This window comes from Dipodomys ordii, unplaced genomic scaffold (assembly GCF_000151885.1).
Source record: "Dipodomys ordii isolate 6190 unplaced genomic scaffold, Dord_2.0 Scaffold19, whole genome shotgun sequence".
Taxonomy (NCBI): domain Eukaryota; kingdom Metazoa; phylum Chordata; class Mammalia; order Rodentia; family Heteromyidae; genus Dipodomys; species Dipodomys ordii.
In genome coordinates, this window is record NW_012267235.1 from 6483831 (window position 1) to 6510548 (window position 26718).

The 26718-nt window shown below is 47.3% G+C and overlaps 1 protein-coding gene across 1 annotated transcript; it reads right to left on the bottom strand.

The window, feature by feature from the left end:
* Nucleotides 1–1644: 1644 nt before the first annotated feature.
* Nucleotides 1645–26056, bottom strand: Myh3 (myosin, heavy chain 3, skeletal muscle, embryonic). The gene is made up of 39 exons (XM_013013175.1): nucleotides 25851–26056; nucleotides 23910–24053; nucleotides 23040–23196; nucleotides 22513–22540; nucleotides 21973–22081; nucleotides 20964–21056; nucleotides 20184–20247; nucleotides 20004–20102; nucleotides 19085–19188; nucleotides 18853–18991; nucleotides 18399–18517; nucleotides 18158–18307; nucleotides 17227–17397; nucleotides 16840–17146; nucleotides 16663–16733; nucleotides 15536–15623; nucleotides 15326–15443; nucleotides 14748–14871; nucleotides 14519–14655; nucleotides 14185–14440; nucleotides 13579–13821; nucleotides 13315–13491; nucleotides 13046–13191; nucleotides 12868–12958; nucleotides 11001–11390; nucleotides 10771–10897; nucleotides 9175–9293; nucleotides 8394–8590; nucleotides 7840–8023; nucleotides 6562–6727; nucleotides 6198–6322; nucleotides 5068–5376; nucleotides 4735–4938; nucleotides 4522–4647; nucleotides 3602–3772; nucleotides 3396–3500; nucleotides 3129–3224; nucleotides 2889–3026; nucleotides 1645–1777 (listed from the first exon to the last, which is right to left on the bottom strand). The coding sequence occupies exons 1-39, from the start codon at nucleotides 26052–26054 to the stop codon at nucleotides 1751–1753; spliced, it is 5823 nt and encodes a 1940-aa protein (XP_012868629.1). The 5' UTR covers nucleotides 26055–26056; the 3' UTR covers nucleotides 1645–1750.
* Between the last annotated feature and the right edge of the window lie 662 nt (nucleotides 26057–26718).

Below are 26718 nucleotides of genomic sequence, written 5' to 3' on the forward strand. Positions count from 1 at the left end.
ATGTCAACATGATGGTACTCTTCCAGGAGCATTGACTCACATCTGTCATCTTCATTACTCAGGAGGCTGAGAAGGATAGCAGTTTAAGCAGTCCGGGTAAAAAGTTGATGAGATTCCCATCTCAACCAATAAAAAGGTGGGTACTGGGGTGTTCACCAGTCATCCTAGCTATGTGAGAAATATAAAAATGGGGATGAGGGTCAAGACCCACTTGATAAAAAATGGGAGACCCTATTAGTAAAATAAAGAAACCAAAAGAGGCTCAAGTAGTACAGTGCCTGCCTAGCAAGTACCAAGGCCCTGAGTTTAAACCTCAGCACTTCCTTCACTCCTAAAAAAAAGGATGTCCCAGTTCCTTCATTTCTCTTTGACTCAGTATGAACTGGATTCTTCTGAAATGAGGAACTTCTTTTGCTTTCTCTGTTGCCTGCTTTCCATGAAAGGTGATATCTGTCAGTTTTCATGAATCCCGAGACGATGTGAGGATTGTGGGTCTTTTGGGTTGGGCCTAAGGTCTGGAGGGAGATCCAACTATTTTCCAGAGCAGTGAGGTTCCCTTAGAAATAGCCACTACCAGAAAAGCATAGCACTTTCTACTCACAGTGCTGGAATGATGTCACAGAAACAAGCCAGGGACCTGATCTTTCAGAGTGACTAGAACCAGCAGGAATCCAAACCTGATGTGATCACAGCCCTGGGCCTGTCATCCCGACAAATCCCAGGAGAGGCTAAACTTGGGGTTGAGCCCTCAAGAGAATTCCCTGAGGACTTCTTACCCAAGTCCAAATGGGTCACTTTTGAATTCTCTACATCCAGATAAAGCAAAAGACTTTGGCAGCTCTTTCCAATGAGTTTAATTATGGCAATAAACAAATGATCACAGGTTAGATGATGCTATTTCAAATCACGGTCAGTTAAATTATTCTGATTTTCTGCTCTAGTTCCCCCTATAGGTTTTACCTGGGTGGCAAGTAGGGTTTGGAGTTGTGTGACTCTGAAAATAATGTACATCACGCCAAGATAGAAAGACTCCACAGTAACTTCAGACTGAATATCTTTTATTTTATCTCATAAATGTTAAGTATGTTTTGATTGGAGCCCAGAGCTGGGTTAGAACTCTGCTGCTGAGTTACCTGCTCAGCCCCTTAATTTTTGAAAGAACCAGACACACTTTCATTCATTTGTATATTCCCAATAGCTCAGAGAAGGGAGCAGCTGTCCATCAAATATTTGCTGGATTCCAGATCTATTTCTTTAATAGGATTATAGAAGAGGGGAATCTGACCCTTCGCTTTATTACCCTACCTAATGTGAGATGGGGTTTGCATACGCCTAACCTTTATATCCCCCCACAATGTATCAAACAAATGACTCTTGAAAAATTCTCCCTTCCCTCCCTCATCAAAGTAACCCTTAATCTAAAAGTATTTCCTTTGTTATCTGTTTATACAAAGTGTGATCCCTCCCTCCCATGTACACACATGATTTGAATTTTGAACTAAACCATCTGCTTACTGAGATTTCAACAGTAAGCATAAAAATCACCAAAGAGGATGGGGGGTGGAGTGTGGGGAAACCATTTCCACATGGGGAGAAGGAAAGCAATGGTAATGAAACAGGCTGAGCTAGAAACAAGGCCAAGTTTATTGCATGTGAAAAGGAATCACATGGAAATGCAGCCTAGTGGTCAGGCACTGTGAAAATATACATTTTGTATATCTTCTGTCCATCCTGATCCTGGAGGGCTCCCTTACTCTTCACTGTCGTGGACTACCATCTGGAAAGGAAGCGGGCACTTGTAGTCAAGTCAGATGGCAGAGACACCTTTCTTCCTTCCTGTCTTCCAACAGTTACCAAGGAGTTGTTCATACTTATCAGTAGGAGGCAGGAAATTTGGGGGCAGGGGATCTTGTAAGGATACAGTTATATAGATGAAGCCTGAGAAACCAAGCCAGGAGAGACAGCAAACCCCATTTGGATGGCAGATGTCCTAAGTGGATAGACACTGCAGAAGCAAGTGCTCCTCAGGCTCTAGAGAATATTCCTGTAGCGGTGCTCTGGTGCCAGCAGAGGGCATGTGAGAGCTCAGTGAGATTCCATTCTTTCTCAAGATAGTGTTTGTTTTTTGTTGTCAAACTTATTTTTTCGCTGGGTGGCTGGTGGCTAGATATTCAGGAGGCTGAGATCTAGGGATCAGTGTTTGAAGCTATCCTGGACATACAAACAGGAGAGATTCTTATCTTCAGTGAACCAGCAAGGAGCTGGAAATAAAGAGGCGGCTCAAGTGTCAGAGCTCCAGCCTTGAGTGAAAAAACTAAGTGAGTGATGCCCTGAGTTCAAGCCCGATACTAACAGAAACAAAAAGAAAATTAGGAGACAAAACTGTACTTTTTGGTGGTGCTTGAGTTGGAGAGCCAGGCTTCATGCTTGCTAGGCAAGTGCTCTACCACTTAAAAATATATTCCCATCTTTTTGTTGTTGTTTTTTTTTTGTAAGTTGTGGGGCTTGAACTCTGGGCTTAGGTGCTGTCCCTGAGCTCTTCAGCTCAAGGTGAGTTCTCTACCACTTGAGCCACAGCACCACTTCTGGTTTTCTGGTGGTTAATTGGAGATCAGAGTCTCACAGACTTTCCTGCCTGGGCTGGCTTTGAACCGCAATCCTCAGATCTCAAACTCCTGAGTAGCTAGGATTATAGGCATGAACCACCAGCACTTGGAGCAGCCTTTTTTGCTTTTAGTATTTTTTTAAAATATTATAGGTCTCACATGAAAACTAAGTTGCTTAAGACAATCCCCACCCCGGGATGTAATAAAGAGGATTCTGTACAGCTGCTTCTAGCTCAGCAGTCGCCATCATCACTGTGGGTGGCTCTTGGATCAACAACTTACCCTGCTAGAGGTGAAGTCTCGGGTCTTTGCGCGCAGTTTATTGACTTGCGATTCTGCGATGTCTGCTCGTTCCTCCGCCTCTTCCAGCTCATGCTGAGCTTTCCGGAATTTGGTGAGATGAACATTAGCTTGTTCATCCTAAATACAAAGAGCCCGGCAGGTCAGATCAGCGCATGTTCCTCTCTCAGAACTCCTTGCGGGATCGGGACCAGGCACCGTGTCAACATCACACAGACTTACCGCCTCCTCCGCCTGCCTCTTGTAGGACTTGACTTTCACTTGAAGTTTATCCACCAGGTCCTGTAACCTCAGCACATTCTTCCTGTCCTCTTCACTCTAAAATGGGAACGTTATGAGAGAAGAGGGGTAGAGCTGCACAAGACTGACCCATTTTCTGAACTGCAGTGTCTCTTCTTATATTCAGGTTGGACATACTGTTCAGAAGTACTTATCCCAAACAGGAAGAATTAAAAAAACAAAAGGCCAGCAATGCTTCTTTCTACCTACTTGGTATGTGAGCTCCTTGACCCGACGCTCATACTTCCTCAAACCCTTCACAGACTCCGTGTTCTTCTTCTGCTCCCCTTCCAGCTCAGACTCCAGCTCTCGGATCTGAGGAGAAGTCAGGGTGTTGTTCTGGGCCGGTGATATGAATGGGAGAAGATGGGGTGGGAGGTGGGGGCTCAGTCCAGCCAGGGATTTCCCTGTTGTACCCTGGCCTCCAGTTTCTGGATCTGCTTCTTGCCGCCCTTCAGTGCTAGCTGCTCAGCCTCATCCAGACGGTGCTGCAGGTCCTTCACCGTCTGCTCCAGGTTCTTCTTCATCCGCTCCAGGTGGGCGCTGGTGTCCTGTTCCTTCTTCAGCTCTTCAGCCATCATGGCAGCCTGAAAAGTATATTATTAGGCCCACTGAGTGGCTGACCAAGTTCAGAACCCTCATCGCTGTGGAGACCTGGGTGTTTGAAAGGAGCAGAGATCATGCCCTAGAGCTATGAGTGCGCACAGCTTTCCCCCTAGAGTAGGACAAGCGCTCCACAGGACATACAATAATCTAAGAAATAGAACTTGCCAGGACTGGCAGGACAAAGTGGTTGGCTCCTAGTGACCTTCCCCATCTCCAAGGGCTCTTCCTTTCATGACCACTAACATATTTTAGAAGATCCTGAGGCTAGGAGAAAACTGGTTTGATATTCAGCACCCCAGGATTGGGGATAACGAGGTTAAGACAGATCCTCTTGAGAACCAAAAGCCAAGTCTCTTTGAGGTGGTATTCCCTTGCCAGACAGCAGGTGACGCCATTAGATCTGCAGACCCAGGAAGCAGGTTTAGGGGACCAGGAAGGTTATAGGTAATTAGTGGGCGAGGTGATTTGGGATGTCAACGTGAAGGTGCAGTTTCCACATCTGGAAGGGCTCACCTGTCCTTCCTATCTTTCTTTATTCAATATATCCCTTTCGAATGTACAGGAAGAAACAGCTGAGTTTGAGGAGAGAGGGGGCAGGGGTCTTGGAGGAGATGTAAGCCATGAATGTTCTGGGGGAGACCTCTGCCTTTCTCATGGGACGGTCTAGGGGATTAGGGAGTAAGAAAGGCTTTGAGGAAGCCCAGGCCAGGAAAGGAAGATAAAGCCTTACATCGGTGATGGCCTTCTTGGCCTTCTCTTCAGCATTCCTGGCGTCTCTGCTGGCATCTTCCACCTCACTCTGGAGCTGTGTGAGGTCTGTCTCCAGCTTCTTCTTGGTGTGGATGAGGCTGGTGTTCTGGGGAAGGTGAAGGGGTGAGCATCACACAGGTGTGCCTGAGGTTCAGGTGGGGTCTGTAGGATCCCTAGGCTCCCACACCCTTACCTGGGTGTGCAGCAGCTGCACTCGCTCGTTGGAGTCCAGGAGCTCCTGCTCGGCCAGCTTCCGGGCCCTCTCGGTCTGCTCCAGCGTGGCCCGCAGCTCCTCCACCTCGGCCTGCAGCAGGTTGGCTCTGCGCTCCACAATGGCCAGCTGCTCCTTCAGGTCCTCCTGGCCCCGGAGAGCATCATCAAGGTGCAGCTGCGTGTCCTAGCAAGAAGAAAAAGGAAGACACTCTGAAGTGGGTGTCCTAGGTCCATGAGCTTTGTTTTGAGCCTTTAAGGATGGGGGAGGTTTTCCTCAGAGGGGGGGATCTGGGCGGGGGGAAGAACTCTGCACCTTCAGCTGGCCCTGGACGCTCCGGAGGTGTTTGAGGGTCTCCGCAGCCTGGCGGTTGGCATGACTCAACTGGATCTCAATCTCATTGAGGTCGCCCTCCATCTTCTTCTTGATCCGGATCGCTTCATTGCGACTCCGCACCTCAGCGTCCAGTGCACTCTGCATCGTCTCCACAGTCCTCTGGTAGTTCCTCTTCAGCTGCTCAATCTCCTCATCCTTCTCGGCAATCTTCCTGTCAATTTCTGATTTCACCTGGGTCAATTCCAGCTGGATTCGGAGAATCTTGGCCTCTTCATGTTCAAGAGCAGCCTTTGGGGGGGGGGGAGACAAACAAAATTGATGGTAACCATGCTGGGGCAGAGCCTGCTACACCAACCTGGGGAGGGCAAGCCCTAAAATCTAGCGCTGTCACATTAAAACGACCTTTGCAAAAAGTCTTCACTTGGCCAGGTTGTTGGTAGCTCATGCCTTGAGTCCTAGCTCCTTAGGAAGCTGAGATCTGAGGATGGAGGTTTGAAGCCAACTTGGGCAAGCAAGTCCATGAGATGCTTATTAATCAGCAAAAAAAAATACCCATGAGTGGAACTGTGACTCAAGTGGTAGAGCAGTAGCCTTGAACAAAAAAGCCAAGTGAGAACATGAAGCCCCAGTATTGGAACACACACACACACACACACACACACACACACACACACACACACACAAAATCTAACTTCACTGGGGAAATGAAACCTGCTTCCTTATGATTTGGCTTTGATTATGCAATCATCAATCATACACTAAAAACATTTAAACCATCTTATTTCTTAGGAGCAGGCAGCACTTTACATATATTTTTCAATTTGCCTAAGTTTTATGGAATCTAATTTTCAGACCTATTTCCATGTCAGCATTTTCTCCAGTGAATTCAAGGTAAGTCATAGAGATTATCCTATCTAGCCTTATAAGAGTTGTTGGGGGGAGGGGGGACAGGCATTAGGACTGTGATTTTACAAGCGTAAAAACAACAACAACAAAACCTAAAGCAGCTTACCTGCTGCCCGGCCCCTTCCACCCACCCCCACCCCCACATCCTGGTCTTTTATTCCTCTTTTATTCCTGCTGCCGCCAGCAGAGGCTCCAGTGCTCACCTCTGCTTCCTCCAAAGCCATCTGGATATCAGCCTTTTCCAACTCCATCTGCTTCCTTGATTTCTCCAGTTCGTGGATGGTTTTCCCATTTTCAGCGATTTGTTCTGTGAGGTCCGCTATCTCCTCTGCAACAAAGTAAGTCCCCACTGCAGTGAACTGCCTCCACCCGGGTTTCCCCAGCATGCAAAATGCTAACTCCCGGCTTTTGCACTGGTTTCTTATCCTGCTAAAGACTTCTGTGTTGTAGAGATAAGAAACGGTACCTAGAGAGACTTGCAATCAATGCAAAAGATGGTGGCTGCTTCCCGTGAGGGGAAGGGAAAGGTCTCGGACCGGCTCCTACTTGGCATTTGGAACAGCTTACGCTCTAAGTTCTTGTTCTCCCGTTTCACGGTCTCCAGTTGATCCAGGGCTTCCTCATAGGCATTTTTCAGTTTGAAGAGCTCAGTGCTCAGGCAGCGGGACTCCTTCAGAGATGCCTCCAGCTCTGCTTGACTCTCCTCACACTTGGTCTTCCACTCAGCCAGCACCTGAAACACCCAGCAGCAATTTCAGTTTATCAGCTCTCCTCCAAGCTTTGAACTCAGCAGAACCATTAAAGGGGATACTCTCAGATCTAGGGTTACACTGCCAGAGCTTTTTGTTTCAACTTCTTAATGTTGCTCATTGGCGTAGCCAAGATTTCCTTCCATACATTTTTACTCACTCAAGATCACCTGGGGGCTGGTAGCTCATGCCTCTAGCTTACTCAGCAGGCTGAGATCTGAGGATCCCAGTTCAAAGCCAGCCTGGGCAGGAAAATCCCAGAGACTCATGTCTCCAACGAACTACCAAAAAGCTGGAAGGTATTGCTTGAGTGGCAGAGTGCCATCCTTGAGTGAAAAAGCTAAGGGACTTGGGCACACGCCTGTAATCCTAGCTATTCAGAAGGCTGAGATCTGAGGATTATGGTTCAAAGCCAAGCCAGGAAGAAAAGTGTATGAGAGTCTTATCTCCAATAAACTACTTAGAAAAAAACCAGAAGTGATATTGTGGCTCAAGTGGTAGAAGTGCTAGTCTTGAGCACAAAGAGGCTCAAGGACAGTGCCCAGGCCCTGAGTTCACACACACACACACACACACACACACACACACAATTTTGCTCAAGATCAGTAGCAACTGCTGTCTCCAAAAAGCACATGGATCCTTGGAAGGAGGCTCTTTTCCTCATACAGTATTTCTAAGTATTTCCTTAAAACATTAGCTCCAGTGATAGCTGTCTGACACACTGAGAAGGGGCATTCCAGTATGCCTCCTATTGGGACATGTTAAGAGTTCCACACATCAACTACCTAGACGCTCCAGCAACATGAGGGTTAGCAAAGAGCTGGGGGCTGAGCAAGACTATAGACATTAACTAGTCCCTGCTGACCATGTTTGCAAGGATCCCCACCACCTCACCCATACCCCATTTCCATTCTGTTTGCAAGGTGTGGCAACCACACCCTGGGTAGTTCAGGGACATTCTCCATGCCACACTGCTGTTGAGGAAGACCCAGGCCTAAGGCCAGCCCCTCTTTCCACAACCAACCAGAACCTACACACACACACACACACACACACACACACACACACACACAGGCATCATGGCACTTGGCAACACCTTATCAAAGTTCCGCTGCTTCTTGTCCAGAGCAGCAGCCAGCGAGTTGGCTCTTTCCACATCAACCATGAGATCCTCCACCTCTCCTTGGAGCCTCTGCTTTGTCTTCTCCAAGGAAGCACATTTAGCATTCACTGCCTCAACCTGTTCCTCCGAGTCCTGAAGGCGCTGAGCAAGTTTTTTCCTTTTAAGGATATGAAAAAGAAGCAGATGTTATTTTGGTTTCAAGCTTAATGAACATCACTGCTCATCAAGCTGGAGTTGCTGATCTGTGGGATTCAAGCACTTCTGTGGTTTCAGGAGCCCAGGAGGGAGCCCTCTCTGCTCAGAGTCTGTGATCAATAACCTGCCTTGTCTCTATCCAGGATCAAAGTGGATGTCTTAATGAGACTGGCTAGTGACAGGTTCACACACACACACACACACACACACACACACACACACACACACACACTCAGTAGAGCATCCTCAGTTATGAAGCCAGGATGTTGGTGCGTTCTACCATGTGAGTACTTAAAAGTTTTTCTAGTTCTTTCACAGGCAGAGTTGCTTACTTGGCCTCCTCCAGCTCCTCCGTGCGCTGGATGGCGTCCGTCTCATATTTGGTCCTCCACTGGGCAACCTCACTGTTGGCCTTGGACAGCGCCCTCTGCAGCTCGGCTTTGCCTTCCTGCTCCTCCTCATACTGCTCCCGAAGGAGGTCACAGTCATGGCGGGAGGATTGCAGGGCATGGGCCAGGGCGTTCTTGGCCTGGGGAATAAAAAACAATAATATGATAAAAGCGAAATGAACTCCAAGACATGGACACAGAGGTTTTTTTTTGTTGCTGTTTTAATGTATTATGTGATTTTTCTGTTTCCTTGGAATGTTCTGCCCGCTATGGTACATCCCCTGTTGTCACTGTGTTTGATTCTGGTACCCTGGTATTGTATATACATTTATTTGAAATAGGGAAGTGAAGGGGAACAAGAGAATGGTGAGAAAAAGGGCCAGGGGGGAACCAATGCATCAGCAATATACACAAGACAACTGGGGGCAAGGCGGGGAGAAGTAGGAGAAAAATGAGGGAAGGGGTAAGGGGTAACAAGTTTGAGAAGAAATGTGCTCATTACCTTACTTATGTCACCCCTATCTACCTCACCTTGACAATAAAAAATAAAAAGTTTAAAAAAAAAGAGTCCACAATGGATTTAATACTATGTGCTTCACACGACCTAAGTATGTCCCTGTTGTCATCTCTGACTGGACAGAGCTGTGTGGTGTGCATCCTGTGCACCTGCAACTCCAGGTGATATCTGAAAATCCAACCAAGAACATAGAGGCAAGAGAGGCACCTTGCTTTCTTCCTCCAGCTGCCTCTTGAGCTCTTCTATCTGCTGGGTAAAGGCTTGCTTGCTCCTGGAAAGTTGGGACACGATGCTCTCCTTCTCTTCCAGTTGACGACTCAATTCACCTGTGGTCAGAAGGAAATACTTTCATGCATTCATACAATGCACTCATTCCTTCACTCCCCAAGTTCCTAGTATGTGTAAGATCTGGCAAGCAAATGAGAAGATGTGGCTATATCCATGGACAGGGGAACAGCATGCCTGACAATGACAGTGCCAGAAACCACTGTTGTGGGGACCACAATGAGGCCCAAAGAAAACCATTGCACCCTGAAAATGTTACCAGGGCCCTGAATGAATGACTTCCCCCAATCTGCCCAGCAGCCTCTTCCTTTGTCACGAAAGGAATTCCTTAGTGCTTCTGGGAGCAGCTGCTGCTCCCCAGCAATGTGGAGGTACTCTTTGACTGAACAGGGCCAGTTCAGGTTGATATGTGTACAGAGGTCAGAGATAAAGGGGACAGACAGGGTTTGTGACTCCACACACAGCTTACTCCTCAAGGTTATTGCAGAAGGGGTAGCTGACTACACTTCTTTTTGATTTACCTGTAGTGAGGGGTCCATGGTGAGTGGAGACACATTTTCTAGGTGAAAACCCCAAACAATGTTCCATTAGTTTGTTGGTGGTGGTAGTGGTGGAGGGGGTGGTGGTGGTGGTGGTGGTGGTGGTGGTGGTGGTGTGTGTGTGTGTGTGTGTGTGTCCAGTACCAGGGTTTGAGCTCAGGGCCTCACACTCTAGCTTGGCTTGCTTACTGTTTCTCTACCACTTGAGCTACATCTCTGGCTCTGCTTTTTGCTGGTTAATTGGAGATAAGAGTCTCATGGACTGTCCTGCCTGGGTAGGCTTTGAACCAAGATCCTCAGATCTCAGCCTCCCCTAAGTAGCTAGGGTTACAGCTGCCAACGCCCAACTTCCTTACGTTTTTATCACATAGGGAGAGGCAACACAAATTAGCCCGTTTCTCGCTTTATTCTCCACAATGCCTAAATGTAGACACCATGCTACAAGAAGTAGAGATGGCTGGATCTTCCTTTCTCCTCCTATTTTTGCCTATTAGATTCAGTCTGACCTAAGTTTGTATTAATAGGGAACATCCTAGAATATGGCGATGTTTTGAGCCCCTCCTTGTTCTGATCCACTTTCTCCCCTCTTCCTTGGACTCTTTTTTTGTTGGCCATGGGGCTTGAACTCTGGGCCTGGACTCTGTCCCTGAGCTCTTCAGCTCAAGGTGAGCACTCTACTTGAGCCACAGCTGCCCACTTCCTGTTTTCTGGTGGTTTATTGGAGATAAGAGTCTCATGGACTTTCCTGCCCAGGCTGGCTTTGAACCACGATCCTCAGATCTCAGCCTCCTGAGTAGCTAGGATTACAGGTGTGAGCCACTGGCACTCGGCTCTTGGACTCATCTTTAGGAATATCTTGAATGCACCTTCTGTGGGTTATTTCGATTAAGTCTCTGGTGCAAAGATTCTCTCAGAAATCCTCTACCAAACCCTGCCCTGCTGTCCTAGATCCCAGTGCAGGTTGGGCAGCCTGGCTCACCGGCTTCGGCCTGCAGCCGAGATTTCTGTGTGGTCAGCTCGCTCAGGCTCCTCTGACTCTCCTCGTTCTTGCCCCTGGCCTCGCTCAGCTGATCCTCCAGAGTTCGACAGATCTTCTCCAGGTTGGCCTGATGAATCGGGACAAGGGGGAGAGGTAAGGATGGCACGTGTGCCGGGCTGGGCTGTGGGCCCGGCCGCAGGGATCCCGTGCGCCCGGCCCCGCTTGCACACCTTGGATTTGGACACGCTCTCCACGCTGCTGGACAAGTCGTCGATCTCCAGCTTGAACTCGCTCTTCTCCTTCTCCAGCTTCTGCTTGACCCGCTGCAGGTTGTCGATCTGCTCAGCCAGCTCGGCAGCACTGTCTGCATGCTTCTTCCTCAGTGTGGCCACCGTGGCTTCGTGCTGCAGCGTGGCCTCCTCCAGGTCCCGGCGCAGCTTCAGGAACTCGGCCTCCCGCTTCTTGTTCAGCTCGATCTGGGTGGACGTGACGCCGCCCGCCTCCTCCAGCCGCTCGCTCAGCTCCTCCAGCTCCCGAGCGTAGTCGCTGCGCTGCTTCTCCGTCTTGGCACGCGTGGCCCTCTCGGCCTCGATCTCCTCCTCCAGTTCCTCGATGCGAGCCTACAGAGGGGTGAGCAGCCCGTCACCCACCCACCAACAGCTCTCCACAGAGAGTGGAGGGTCAATGCTTGGGTGCCAGCATCCACGCAGGTGCCCACCCCACTGGGGCACGGATGGGTAAAGGAACTGTGTAGATAGATGGATGGATGGATGGATGGATGGATGGATGGATGGATGGATGGATGGATGGATGGATACATACATACATATATACATACATACATAGACAGATACATAGATGCATAGATACATAAATAGATAGATACATACATATATACATGCATACATACATACATAAACAGATACATAGATACACAGATACATAGATAGATACATAAATAGATAGATACATACATACATACATAGATACGTAGATAGATACATAGACAGATACATAGATATAGATAGATACATGGATAGATACATAGATACACAGATACACAGATAGATATGTAGATTCATAGATATGTAAACACATAGATAGATAGATAGATAGATAGATAGATAGATAGATAGATAGATAGATAGATAGATAGATAGATAGATAGATTCAATGGAGTATTATTCAGCCATAAAAAGAAATGAAGGCAAGTCATTTGCAGGAAAATGGAAGGTACTGGACACTAAGTTACCTTACATGAAATATGCCAGAAGCAGAAAAAGCAAATGCCAAATATCTTCTCATGCAGAGTTTTTAAAGTTTTTATTTTGTGTGATGTGTGCATGGATATGTGTGTGCACACGCACATATCAGAACTAGGGCTTGAACCCAGGCCCCTGGGTGCTGTCACTGAGCTTTTTCACTCAAGGCTAGTGCTTTATTTAAACCCCTCTACTTCTGGGTTTGGGGTAGTTCATTGGAGATAAGAGTATCACAGACTTTCCTATCCAGGCTGGCTTCAAACCACAATCCTCAGATCTTAGCTTCCTAATGAGCTACTGGCACCTGGATTTTATTTTTATTTTTTTACATCTACCCAAATGTAGAATAGTGAGTAACTACCAGAGGCTGGGGAAGTGGGGGAGGCTGGATTTGATCAGCGCATGTACACTGTGTACATGTTTTGAAATGTCACAGTGAACCCCATTAATGTACAGCTAATACATGTTGATAAGGAATCTAGTTGTTACCATATTACCTGGTTACATAGTTTCTATTCCTATCAGATGAATGAGTCATCAGATCTCACAGATAAATAGCAATGTCACTAATTTCCTTTTAAACAAGATTTTCCTGTGCCAACCACCATTCGCCCCCAGTAGCCAACCCATAACGGTTCCCATTCCTTTGAATATTGACCCACATATTTTAGTTATGTGTTTGATTACAAGTTGGAGGTTAGTGATCGTGCCTGCCCCATCTGCCTGGCAAAAAGGAAACCCAGGAAATTCATTCATGCGGCCCTGCCTGTGAGAGGCCAGCACTTGGCTCCTTGGGTGACCCATGTGTGAAAGTAAAATCGGAAGGCCTCCTAACCTGTAGCTCTTTGATTTTCTTCTGGAACTGGAGGCCCAGGGTCTGCTCATCCTCCACTTTGCTTTGCAGTTGACTGTACTCAAAATCCTTCCTGTGGAGGGAAACGTACAGTATGTGAAGACAGAATCCATCAGGTAACAGCCTACAACGCACCGGAGCCAGTGGTTAGGTGGTTTACTTCTTCAGCCTTTCATCCAGCTGTTGCTTATCGTTCTCCAGATCTAGGATGGACTCTTGAGCAAGCTTCAAGTCTCCCTCCAGCTTCCTCTTGTTCCTTTCCAGGTCTACTCGCAGCTTCTTTTCTTGTTCTAGAGAGCTCTCCAGCTGGAAGAAAAAAAAATGGCACCATTTCCTTTTGGGATCAAATGCATTGTTAAAGTTCTCCCAGGAAAAGGGGATGTGCACCCTGAAATTCCAGGACTCCTGAGGTTAATGCTGTTGGCTTACATCATCTACTTGCTGTTCCAGTTTGCTCTTGATTTTGCTCAAAGAGTTAACTTTGTCTTCCTCTGCCTGCAGGTCATCCAGGGTCTGCTGGTGGGCCTCTTGGAGGGCCTTCTTCTCCCTGGTTAGCTTAGCGATGGTCTCATCCAACCCAGACAGCTCTTCTGTAAGGTTTTTCACCTAAAAAGAGATCTCAGCCATGAGAAGAAGGGATGGTTTGGTTTGCAGTGAATATGTCAAGCCAGAAAGACCCAGTAGGGGGGATACCTTGTTCTCTGTAGCATGCTTCTCCTTTTCGACCTTGGCCAGTGTCAGCTCAAGGTCATCAATGTCTTTTTTCAGTTCTGAGCACTCGTCCTCCAGCTTCCTCTTCTTGGCGGTCAGCTCAGCATTGATCTCTTCCTCATCCTCAGCTCTCTCCGTCACCTCTTTGATTTTGGCCTCCAGTTGGAATTTGGCTTTGATCAACTGATCACATCTCTCCTCTGCATCCAACAAGTTTTCACTTTCCTAAAGAAAAAGAAGAATCAGAGCAAGACGGATGAGAGTGATGAAAGAAGTGACCGCAATTAAGATGTATTCATCGTGCTTGCAAACTGACACGCTGAATTGGAACCCTTTGTACAACCGCTTAGGGATAAAAACAAGTAAGCATGCAAATCAATTAATAGATAATAAAATAATTATCACTTCCTTTAGGTATAATGAGATTTGTGATGTTTTAATATTTTGTTCTATATCCTTTATGAAGCACCCAGCCCCCCCCAAAAAAACTCCACCATTAATCTAGCTTTGCTAAAAACTTAGTAAAATACAGGACAATGGCAACAACAAGAATAATAGTAATAGTAGAAAAGACTCTTAGGCACATACAGCTTGTACTTGGAGCTGCAAGTCATTCTTCTCTTGTACCAGTGTCACCAGCTTTTCTTCTAACTCTTTCCTTTTAGCCTCTGACTTGGCGAGCTCATCCTTGGTTTTCTGGAACTCTTCCTTCATGGTGGCCATCTCCTTCTCAGTCTCCGCACTCTTTAGCAAAGGCTTGATCTTGAAGAAGAGTTTCATCCAGGGCCAGTGCTTGACATTCATGAAGGAGCGGATGTTGTACTGGATACAGAAGATGGACTCCCTGAAAACAAAGCATTGTTTACTCTACGGAGGCTCTCTCCCCCTTTCCCCCAAAATTTGAATAAAGACCCCACTTTACCTTCTTTGAACCATTTTCTGGAATTCCACCCGCATGAGGAACCCTCTGCACACAGCCTGGGTCCGGGTGATGAGTTTGGCCAAGCGGTCATCCCGCATCTCCTCCAGGGTCCCCAGCAAGCCAGCCTTGAAGAACACCTGCAGGGAGAAATGGATGCAATGCGGTCTGTTTTCTGGGGAAACTATGTGGAGAGGATGGAGAGGCCAACACCTGCAGACTGAGGTCCTACCTTCGTGTGTCCAAATTTGTACTGCGTGTGGTCAATATCGATGGATGCCAAGAGCTTCTCACAGGCTTTCTTACTGTCAATGAATTGTCCCTCCGGGATAGCGCTGGCATTCAACACTCGGTATCTGCCGTTGCATATAGAGATAATCAGGCTATTAGCAAAGACGTAACCCTCAGAGACCCAGCCAAGTCAAGGCCCCTCTTCAAGGCAGGAAGGCCAAGTTGCCCATAATCACACTGCCATACAATGGCCTAGAATCTAGGCTGGAGAGCACTTAGGCCAGGCCTTTCCCTGCCTGGAGGTACATCAGATAAATTCCAGAGGAAAACATGGAAGACACACACATATATATATACATACATACATATATATATACATATGTGTATATGTATACATCCATCTGCATATGGATGTATACACATATACATATATATACGTAACCCAGTGGTAGGTTATTTATTGTACTCACAAGTCCACATTGTTCTTTCAGAATGAATCTTTTCACACTAACATTTTGCCCCTGTCAAATCCTAGTCTTTGTACGCTCAAGAATCATCTAGAACATCTTCCCTACACACCTTTGCTTAAAATCTCCATAGAGAATCCTGTTGGGGAATCCCTTCCTGCAGATGCGGATTCCTTCCAGGACGCCGTTACAACGCAGCTGGTGCAGAACCAGGCTGTGCTCCATGGCCCCTATGAACAGAGGTGAGACCCGTCAGCTTCACTGGGAGCCCGCTGGCAGGCAGGGCCTCTGCCCAGGGGAGCTCAGCCTGCAGGTGACTCACCTGGGGTTTTGGTTTCATTGGGGATTATACAGCGCACGAAATGAGGGTGAGTGGTCCTCAAATTGGACATCAGCTTGTTCAGGTTTTCCTAAAGGACAAGATTCAGTTTCACAGTGTACAGTTAGCCTCTTACAAAGAAAGACACACTGCCATGAAAAATAAGATAGATGTTTTACATTTATCACAAGTTCTAAAGAACAGTGACAGCACATTCTTGCATGCAATAGTCTTAGGGCATATTCTCCCCACATTACAACTAATATATGTATATGTATATGTATATCTATCTATCTATCTACTTACCTATCTATCTATCTATCTATCTATCTATCTATCTATCTATCTATGTATCTATCTATCTATCTATATATATATATATATATATATATATGATAGCCAGGCATCAGTAGCTCATGCCTGTAATCTTAGCTAGTCAGGAGGCTGAGATCTGGGGATCATGGTTCAAAGCTAGTCTGGGCAGGAAAGTCTGTGAGACTCTTATCTCTAATAAACTATTCAGAAAAAGCTGGAAATGGTGCTATGGCTCAAGTGGTAGAGTGCTAACCTAAAGCATAGAGAGGCTCGGGGCCAGAGACCAGGCCCTGAGTTCTAGCCCAGGGACCAGAATAAAATAACATAAAATAAATTTTAAAAAATAGAGGTTAACATAAGCAGAAAAAGCTGGAAGTGGCACTGTGGCTCAAGGGGTAAAGTGCTAGCCTTGAGCCCAGAGAAGCTCAGGGACAGTGCCCAGGCCCTGAGTTCAAGCCCCAGGACTGACAAATAAATACATAAATAAATAAAGAATAGAGGTTAGAGGTGAAGGTGGAGGCAGTACTGGGCATTGAACCCCAGCCTGGGCACAACTGTTCTGCCACTTGAGCTTGCTACCAGCCCTTTTAGTTTTGTGTTTTTCTAATACATGGATTTGTGCTACTTTTGCCTGAGCTCGCTTTAACTTCCCACCTTCTTACCTCTGCCTTCCCAGTTGCTAGGATTACAGGTGTCATTAGGATCACTACTATGTGCAGACATTGCTGGTCTTAAATGATTCAAGGTTAGGCTCTGTTATATTGCTTGTGGCTTAAGGAACTGTATACAAGCAAATGAACTTGCACTCATCCTACCCTGAAAAGTGCAGAGACAGTTTGAAAGGAAGAACCCTTCTTCTTGGCAACTTTCTTCTTGCCACTGTCAGCTATGAGAAACAAAGAAAGACAAGTGCTGTGAACAGGTCTGCAAAGTGGGCTGCAAAGGGGTGACCACCCAAGGCCGAGGCCCTCCTCCTGTCCAGAGTCTTTTACCATCAGTTGTGGCAAAGGTGGCGTAGAGGTGTGCCAAGAGCCTGTTGGAGGACTTCTGGTACAGCCCCACAACGGTTTCGTTCAGAGGGTCCTTGTTCTTCTCCAGCCAGCCCGAGACACTGTAGTCCACAGTGCCCGCGTAGTGGATCAGAGAGAAGTGGGCCTCGGCTTTGCCTTTGACCACTTTGGGCTTCTGGAAGTTGTTGGATTTGCCCAGGTGCTGGTCGTACAGTTTGTTCTTGAAGGAGGTGTCTGTTGCCTTGGGGAACATGCACTCCTCTTCCAGGATGGAGAAGATGCCCATTGGCTAGATTTGAGGCAAAGGCATTGGTAAACATGAGTCGCATTGCAGCATGGGAAGAGGGTTCTGAGTGATGTGTAAGATACCTTCTCGATGAGCTCGATGCAGGCAGCCAGGTCCATCCCGAAGTCAATGAACGTCCACTCGATGCCTTCCTTCTTGTATTCCTCCTGCTCCAGCACGAACATGTGGTGGTTGAAAAACTGTTGCAGTTTCTCATTGGTGAAGTTGATGCACAGCTGCTCCAGGCTGTTATACTGCCATCAAAATATAATATTCACGTGAAAACTTAGACTGCATTCAGACAGCCATGAGCTGTCCCCCTTACAGCCTTAGTAGTCCTTGCTGGTCCATCTCTGCTCTCTCCCGGGCCCAGATTTGACCATACGTCCTCCTTTATGAAAGAAGAAGGCGTCTCCAACTTCTACCTACCTACAAGATGTTGCCCCCTCTCCTGAGTTTTCATGGTGTGAGGCTAGTCTGCATGCTGTAGAAACTGCTGTGTTGTTTTTAGTTTTTTTTTTCCCTCAACTAGACAAGAGGCTCATTTTTTCTGCCACCTGCATGTCTGGTACACATTCTCCTTAATGACTGGCCATATGCTTCTAACACAGGACAGTACAAATATTTATATAAAATTGTGTGTGAGGATTGGAGATATTTCTAGTGGTAGGGTGCTTGTCTAACATATATGAGGTCCTGGGTTGGATTCGTCAGCACCTCAAATAAATAAATAACTTGATTAATTTAAAAATAGTGTATCATTTACTTCACATCAAATTCTCTGCTTCTCATTCTGGCTCTTCCTAACTCATGAATAGTATTAATTTTTTCTCATTTACTCATTTGTGGATAGCCTTTAAAATTCCCTTCACAAAGAGTCATCACCTTTCTGAAATACTTATAAACCCTCTCAGCGTGTCAATTCTCTTCATCTGATTTTCTCAGTCTAGTTTTCCTACAGTATGGCCTTCCAAAACCAAGAGCTATCAAGGGAGGAATGGAAATCAGACAAACCTCAAAGATTTCAAAGCCTGCAATGTCTAAAACGCCAATGAAGTGCTGTCTCGGCAGCTTCGTGTCCAGCTGCTGGTTAATGCGGGTGACCATCCAGAGGAAGAGCTTTTCATATACTGATTTGGAAAGGGCATTCACAGCATGGTGCACCTGTCCAGGAAAAGCCAGTTCATGAGGAGGAAGGCAGTGACCATCAGGGGCCTGGCTCTCTTCCTGGCCTCTGGGATGGGACGCTCCTTACCTGGTCCACTGTCTGCCCCTTGGTGACATACTCATTCCCTACTTTCACTCTGGGGAAGCACAAGGCTTTCAGGAGATCGGAGGAGTTCAGGCCCATCAGGTAAGCTGTCTTGTCAGCCACTGGTAAGCAAGAAAGACAACATTCAGCCACATGGTGGCAGTGGACCAAGTCCATCTTGGTACCTGACATCACCTATCTCTTAAGAACATCTGTGGGTCCAGTGATGTCACTCAAAGAACATGGTCAGTTTTATGAAAGGGAAAGATCTGTCCCCAAGGCTCAGCCCTGGTCACTTCTCACTGTCACTAAAACCAGACTGTGCTAGGGATTCGACAAGTGGATAGTGACCGTGCCCAGAGGCATCTGTGGTCTAGCAGCAGGTCATTTGGGCACTGAATGATGTCAGGAGAATGGCCCCAGCCCTGGTCGATGTCCTACTTTGTGGAGTTGGTACCTTCAGTGCCATCTGGTTCTGCCTGCTCCTCACGCTGCTTCTGCTTGAATTTCATGTTCCCATAATGCATCACAGCCCCCGTCAACTTGTACAGTCCGGATTTCTCCTCTGGGGTGAAGCCCAGGATATCTATGGCACTCTGGGCATGGAAAGACCAGCCCATGGTCAGTGGCCTATGATGAGAGAAGCCCCCTTACCTCCCACACCCCTCATGCCTCTTCCCCCTGCTTACATCCGTAGCCAATAGTTCCTCTGCGTCGTCAATGCTGCCCACCAGGATTTCACCCTGGCTGATGAACGGGTAGTCGTAAGGGTTGGTTGTGATCAGGAGCAACTCTGAAATGATGAAAGGTTGAAGAGTTGACCCTGATACTTAGGGAAAAAATCCTTCTGGTGGATTTCAGTTCCCCTACCCCAGACTGGGAGTTTAACCCAGCTGGAATCAGAACTAATTGTAGAGTTAGAAATCTCTTTTCTCCTCTAGCTGAGCCTGGAAACACAGACCAGGGGAGACGTTGCTGTCTTCTATGCCTTGTAGATTAAGAATCCTAGAGGATATTTAAGTGTTCTTGTTTCTCAATTGGGGAAAACTGGCTGAACATGGGCCAGGTCTGGAGTTACAACACCGGATGGGGAAGCAGAGGTCTGTGGTAAAACCTTGCCTTTTCCTAATTTCTGTCGAAAACCTGCAGCCTGTTTTCAGGCTAAAGACCAAGAAGTGTGAGCAGATGCAGCCAGAAGGCAAGGAAGCCAATGTACATAGAGGTTTCTGTCTGAGGCAGAACTCGAGGCAGGGTGACTGGCTGGCTACCCACCCACAGGCTGGGTTCATCTGATTGTGCATGGGCCTCTCTCAGCCTTTGCAAGAGGTTAGTCTCTGCGTCTGGACACAAGAGGGCGATCAAGGACAATTAAATGTTCAGCCGCTCAGAAGCTTTTTATAAACCTGCTCTGAACCTTGGCTTAGTCTTGCTGCTGTCTGACCAGATGTTTTTCAAGTTGGTATGGTCACTGCCCAGGTAGCTCACCCCACATCTGACATAAACTCCTTCGTTGGCAGTGCATCACCTATGCAAAGGCAGAACTCTTCTTCATGCATGAAAGACCACGCCCTCTAGTAATTTCTCCAACCCCATGGAGGGCCTCCTCACCGATGAGCTCCGGCTTCTTGTTGGAAAGAATCTGGTAGAAGATGTGGTAGCTTCTCTCCGCCTTCAGCTGGAAGGTGACCCTTGATTTTTCCAGCAGATCTGGAACACAAACACAGGCCTGTGCTCCCAGCTGTTCCCCAAAACATGGAGACCACATACTACCTCACAGCGGCTACTTACAAGTTTCAATATCTGCAGAGGCTAGCTTCCCCGTCGTTCCGAAATGGATTCGGATGAACTTGCCCTGTACAAGGGGAAAAGGGAGAGCAGTTCCTACCATGCCCCTCCCCCTTCATCTCCTGGGCACCATCAGGAAGAGCCTTGTCCCTGTAATTTGGTCTTAATTATATGCTTTCTTCTTTTCTTTCCCTTCTTCTTCCATGGGACTCATCTGCTTCTTTCTGTTCCTCCTACTCCTGCTCATATCTATGCAGCAAAGTACTGATCTCTCTCTCTCTCTCTCTCTCTCTCTCTCTCTCTCTCTCTGTTCATGCCAGTAATAAGGCTTGAAATCAGATGTGAGTGCTGCTCCTTAGACTTTTCACTCAAGGTTAGTGATAGATACACATTTGGCTTTCCAGGGATTACTGGAAAGAAGAGTCTTGTAGATTTTCTTGAGCAGGCTAGCCTTCAGACTGTGATCCTCAAATCTCAACTTCATGAGGAGTATAGGCATGAGCTATGGGTGCCCAGCTCCTCCAGGTGTTCAGGTTTGGGGTCCCGTACCTTCTACACCCCTCCTAACCCCCTGCTCCCAGCCATTACCTGCCAATTCCATCTATTGAGGAGTTGGCTTCTGGTCACTCAGCTAGTCTATTACCCACCCAGTTCATTGAACTCTATCTGAGCATGTCTTGTGTATTTGTTTGGACTTTCATGGTCTCCCCACTCTGGTCTGTAAACTCCCTGTTTTAGGTATATTGTACGCAGAGAGATCCCAACCATGCTTGGACTACTCACGAAGCGAGAGGAGTTGTCATTCCTCACGGTCTTGGCATTGCCAAAGGCCTCCAGCAGGGGGTTGGCACTGATGATTTGATCTTCCAGTGTCCCCTAACACAAAAAGTGGAGGAAGAAACACCAATTTAAAAAAAAAAAAACACCTATCTTTTTAAAGCCAGAAAATGATGGTAATAAGTGCTCACTAGTTCCACCTCTCCTGCCTGCCTAGGAGTGAAAGGCCCCTCCCTCCTCCTCAGATAATCCAACCCAAGGACTGACTCAATCAGCAGCAGGCCTTCCTTCACACCCTCTGCCATTCCCACACATGTAGACATAGTTGGGTCTCTTAAATGGACAACCCTTGCTTCTCTGGGTAGACTGTCTGGATTTATTTTATAATACTGTGTTATTATTATTATTATTGTGTATTTCATATTATTGTATTGTCTGTGTCAAAGGCAAGGGTGTGATAGAGTTCTCTCACTCATCCATGAATCTGAAAGAAAGGAACAAGCTCTTTAAGCTGCACCCAGATTGTGAAACCTTTGCATCTTCTAAGAAATCGCAGGATCCTGTGCTACCCTTGGCTAAGATGACTTTTACATCCTAGCCTGCTTTTCTCTCTCACTTTTTCATTCTCTCTTTCTCCCTCTCTCTTTATCTCTTACTTTCTCTTATGCTAGCACTGGGGCTTGAACTCAGGGGCCTGAGCACTACCCCTCAGATTTTTTTTTTTACTCAAGGCTAGAGCTCTACTACTTGAGCCATAGCTCTAATTCTGGCTTTTGGCTGGTTAATTGGAGATAAGAGTGTCAAATGGGACTTTCCTGTCAAATTGTGATTCAAACTGTGATTCTCAGGTCTCAGCCTCCCAAGCTAGTATTAGAGGCATGAGCCACCCATGCCTGGCTCTAGCCTGCTTTTCTCTCCTTGTGGAGAGAGGAAGGTACCTGCCTGGCCTCTTTGTTGTGAAGTTAGAATAGAAATGTGAAGAGGCAGTGGAGAAAACTCCTCAGTCCCTGCTCACCTTCATTTTGGAGTCCTTCTTCTTAGCCAGGTCTCCAGTAGCTGCAATTGTTGCAAAGTACTGGATGACCCGCTTGGTGTTCACAGTCTTGCCTGCCCCGGATTCTCCGCTGTTCAGAAAGTTGGAAAGAGATAAAGGAAGTGAGACCTGATCCAGGCGCCAATGGCTCACAGCTGCAATTCTAGTGACTCAGGAGGCTGAGATCTGATGATCAATGTTTGAAGCCAGCCTGGACAGACAAATCTGAGAAGCTCTTATCTCCAGTTAACCAGCAAAAAGCCAGAAGTAGGGCTGTGGCTCAAGTGGTAAAACATCAGCCTTAATAGAAAAAGCCAAGTGAGAATGTAAGGCCCTGAGTTTAAGCCCCAGCACTGAAATTTAAAAAAAAATTAAAAAGAGAAGAAAAGAAGTGAGAACAATTGGTGTAGACAGGCTTCCTGGGATGCATCAAGTGGCCTGGACATGGACGAAACTAGCCTAGAAGTCACTAAAAGTGGCCCAGGCCCAGCTATGAAACCACTCTGTGCTTGAGATACTCACGTGATCAGAATGGACTGGTTTTCACGATCTGTCAAAGGAAAAAATAAAATAGAGCTTATGGCAGTACGGAAGAGCTCTCCAAGACTCCCTGGTCTCTCAAGGAGCCGCAGCTAACCTAGACAATTCTATTCCCCCTTACTTGCCTTCTTTATTGAGTGCACAGTAGGAAGGGAAGAGCTTCCTTCTTTTGAATGAGAATCAAAGAAGTGAAGCCCCTGATGGCAGCCCGTGGCTTCCCATTGGAAGAGATGGAGACATTTAAACCTGTCTGTGTTTCTGATCTGTATAGTTTTACCAATACTCTGATCAGTGAACATTCCTCACCCTGGCCCTGGACAGACAGTCTGTCTGGCTTCTTTCTGTCTCTTCTCCCTCATCTCTCTCTACCCCCTCCTCTCCCTCTCCCAGGTACTAGAGTGAGGCAGTATCAGGATGAGGGAGAGCAGCCGAGCCCTTTCATTTCCCCTTTCCTCATCTCTCCCCACACTCCAGATCCCGCCCCTCCCTGCTTCCTCCTCAGAACACACCAGTCAGCATGAACTGATAGGCGTTGTCAGAGATGGAGAAGATGTGGGGCGGGGCCTCCTGACGCTTTTTGCCTCGGTAGCCGTTCACCACCTCAGGGTTGTACACCGGCAGCCACTTGTAGGGGTTGACGGTGACGCAGAAGAGGCCGGAGTAGGTCTGTGTAGAGAAAACAAAAAGTATATGTATCTATGGGTTGGGTCTTTTTGATGTTAGATTTCTTTCTGGTAAACTTGTAAAAGAGTGAAGTAAATATTTGTTTATTGGCAGTATGGGATTTGAACTCAGGGCCTCTTGCTTGCTCAGCTGGTGCTCTGCCACTTGGGCCACACCCCTTGCCTTGCTTTATTTATTTATTTTTTTGATAGTTATTTTGGAGATGGAGTCTCATAGACTTCTTCTGCCTGGGCTGGCTTTGAAGTAGTCTCTTCTAGATCTCAACCTCCTGAGTAGCTAGGTTTACAGGGGAGAGCCACAACACTGCTTGATTTCTATTTACACATGAAGCAACTGAAATGCAAAACAGAAACTAGCCAGACCTCCCACAGCTAGTACTGTTTTTATGTTGTTTTCTTTTATGATTTTTTTGTGTGTGTTTCTGAGGCAAAAACTATATATCACTGTATATCCCAGGCTGGGCTTGAACTTTCAATCCTCCCATCTCAGCCTTCTGTGTGCTGAGATTATGGGTGTGCAGCACCACACCTGACTCCCACCCATCTCTTGCTTCATCTTCTTTCTCTGCCCCTCCACTTCTTCTGTTGTGCTCCACACCAGTCAGAACCCTCCACCTGCACAGTCTGGTGTATACCTCCCTTCCCCACCCCATATATAGTGTCCCAAGAAAGCCAGGGCCCGGGGTCACCACTGACATAGATCATCCAGGACGTGTAGCGGTCTTTGAGGTTGTACAGCACGGCCGGCTCATTCAGATGCGTTAGCATGGCCATGTCCTCGATCTTGTCAAACTTGGGGGGATTCATGGCGTACACATCTTCCGGCTTCACCACCAGGGTCTGAAAGGGGAAGAGGCACCAAGGCTTAGCTCATATTCCTACTGCTTCAGGAAGAGACTTGCCCAGGTGGACAAGAGGGCTACCTGGCTGATGGCGAAGGAAGATGCTGTTAGGGGGTGACTTGTGGTAGAGGGGACAGGGGGTGCTCGGTGTCTGTTACTGGGGTTCATTTCCTCTCCAGTGTGTTTGGGGAGGGGAGACAATGACAGAAATGAGAGAACAGGATGGGACCCCTGTAAAGGAGGTGGAGGCCTGTGGCTGGGATGGGAGCTAATAAGGCCCATTTAGCTCCGCAGTGCTGGCATCCCAGGAGCTCTCCACAGCCTGTTCAGAGAAAATAGCCCATCCTGATAGAAGCCAGGGGAGGAGAGACAGCTGGGTGGTTTGGATTCCCAGGCTGGTGTCCATGGCATAAGCTAACATGTGAAGCTCTCTGAGAGCAGCTGACACCCCCAGAATACCTCCATTGTGCCCCCAGAATACCCCCATTGTGTCCCCCTTCCTCAACCTTGTTAGCACATGCTTAGGAAAGAGTGGCACTCCTCTCTTCCCTGTCTATGGGCAGACGATTACAGGCCGAGTGAAGAGTCAGCCAGGGGCCAGGCAGAGCAGAGGTTCCCAGCATGCACCAGGGCTTTGCATTGCTCTCAGGAAAACACCCACCCCAGGCCTTGAGTTTTCTCTGTGTAGAGCCTGAAGCCCTGGGGCGGGGGACTTTTTCTTCTCTGTGCTTGGCACTTTCTTTCTCTCAATTGGTCAATCCTGTCTCTGCACCATGTGAGCAGGAAACCTATCCTAAACATTGGCCCTCTGGTCTCATTATATCTAGCTTTTACCTTTCCTCCCAGCTCTTCTTCTTAGCTTCTTCTCTCTCTGTGTGTGTGTGTGTGTGTGTGTTTGTGTGTGTGTGTGTGTGTGATTTTTTTTGTTTGTTTGTGGTGTTTGAACTCCAGCCCTGGGCGCTGACCCTGAGCCTCTTTGTGCTCAAGGCTAGTGCTCTACCACTTGAACCACAGTGCCACTTCCGGTTTTTGAGTGGTTAATTGGAGGTAAGAGTCTCATGGGGACTTCTCTGCCTAGGCTGGCTTCAAACCATGATCCTCTGATCTCAGCCTCCTGAGTAGCTAGGATTACAGGTGATAGCCACTGGCACCTAGCTTTCTTCTTAGCTTCTTTATGAAGTGTTGAATGCCCTTTCCTTCGCTCAAAGACACTATTTCCTCTTCTTGTCTGTTAGATTCTCTTTTTTCCTTGTTTTATTTTACTTTATCTTATTTATTTTATTCTATTTATTTCGGGGACATTTTTCAGACTCAGAAGGTCTTGAAGTCCAAATTATCTTCCACCTTTTCCCATAATGGCTTGGCTCAAAATATAATGGGCTACAGTGTTCATCTCCCTCTAATAGTAGATGTCTGCTAGTTCATTAAGCTTGTGGTCCACTAAGGGCCTCTTGCCCACTTTCCTTACCATTGCTAGAGATAGGGAAAATCTAGACTTCCAAGGAAGGGTGTTATAAAAGTGCGCCTCCTAGTGTTGGACTCCCAGTTCTGCACCTTTGAAAAGCATGCAAACATTGATTTGTTTTTTTAAAAACTCACAAAAATACTGAATGCTGACTGCTTTGATCAATCATCACCAGGCCTTTTCCTGCCTAGAAATGAAGGCCAGTACTCACTATGCTTTCTCCTAGAACACCCATGGGCCAGAGCCCATGAAAGTAGCTGGAGGAGGGGCCAATGCACATGTGCAAAAACAAAGCAGAGATCCAGAGGAAGGCAGGCCCAGGAGCCTTACCCGGCTGTCTTCTGTCTCCACCGTGACCTTTCCATCTTGGCTATTCTTAATTTTCCCCTTGGCATACTCTTCTTTGGAGTCAACCACAAAGCAGTAGGTTTTGGCATCGAAGGGCTGGTTCTGAGCCTCGATCCTCTCCTTTTCCGACTTCCGGAGGAAAGGGGCGGCTATGCCGAACACTTCCATCTCGCTATCACTACTCATGGCGTCAGCTGTGAAGCAAACCCACCGGTGAGCCCAGCTGCTCCCTGGCCAGGCACCAGGCAGCTCCCACCCCATCCCAGAATCCACCTGCAGGAGCCCTCAAAGGTGCATCATGCAAAAATAAAGGCACTAGTCAAAGGGCATCCTGAATGGCAAATGACAAAAGCAGGCTTGAACCATTTTGAACGGAGGCTTGACCCCCATGTGAGTAGTCAGAGCCTGACTTCCTTCGGTGGCTTAGAGGCTTGCCTCTGATAGCACCAGAGACCTAGCATGGTTCAGAAGGGCTGCCTCTTGTTCTGGCTCTGCAGCCCTAATGCCCTGCAGTCCAAGCCCTCTGGTGTCCAAGGGACCATTAGGAGGAGAATACCAGATGATGGGGGGCTCATCTGAAGACTTCCAGAAGCCTGGGGGTTCTCACCTGAGTCACACCTGCAGGAGGACAGCAGAAGGTAGTAGTAGAGGCTGGAAACCACAGGCCCTGCAACAGAACACACAACACACACACACACACACACACACACACACACACACACACACCACCCAAGTTCAGAGATGCCTGGGAGGATCCTGGCTCTCTGTCAAGTAAGCTCTTGACGAGACTAAAGTAGTAAAGACCAAAAAAAAATGAGTCATTTATAAATAGAGTTAGCCAGAGACAAGC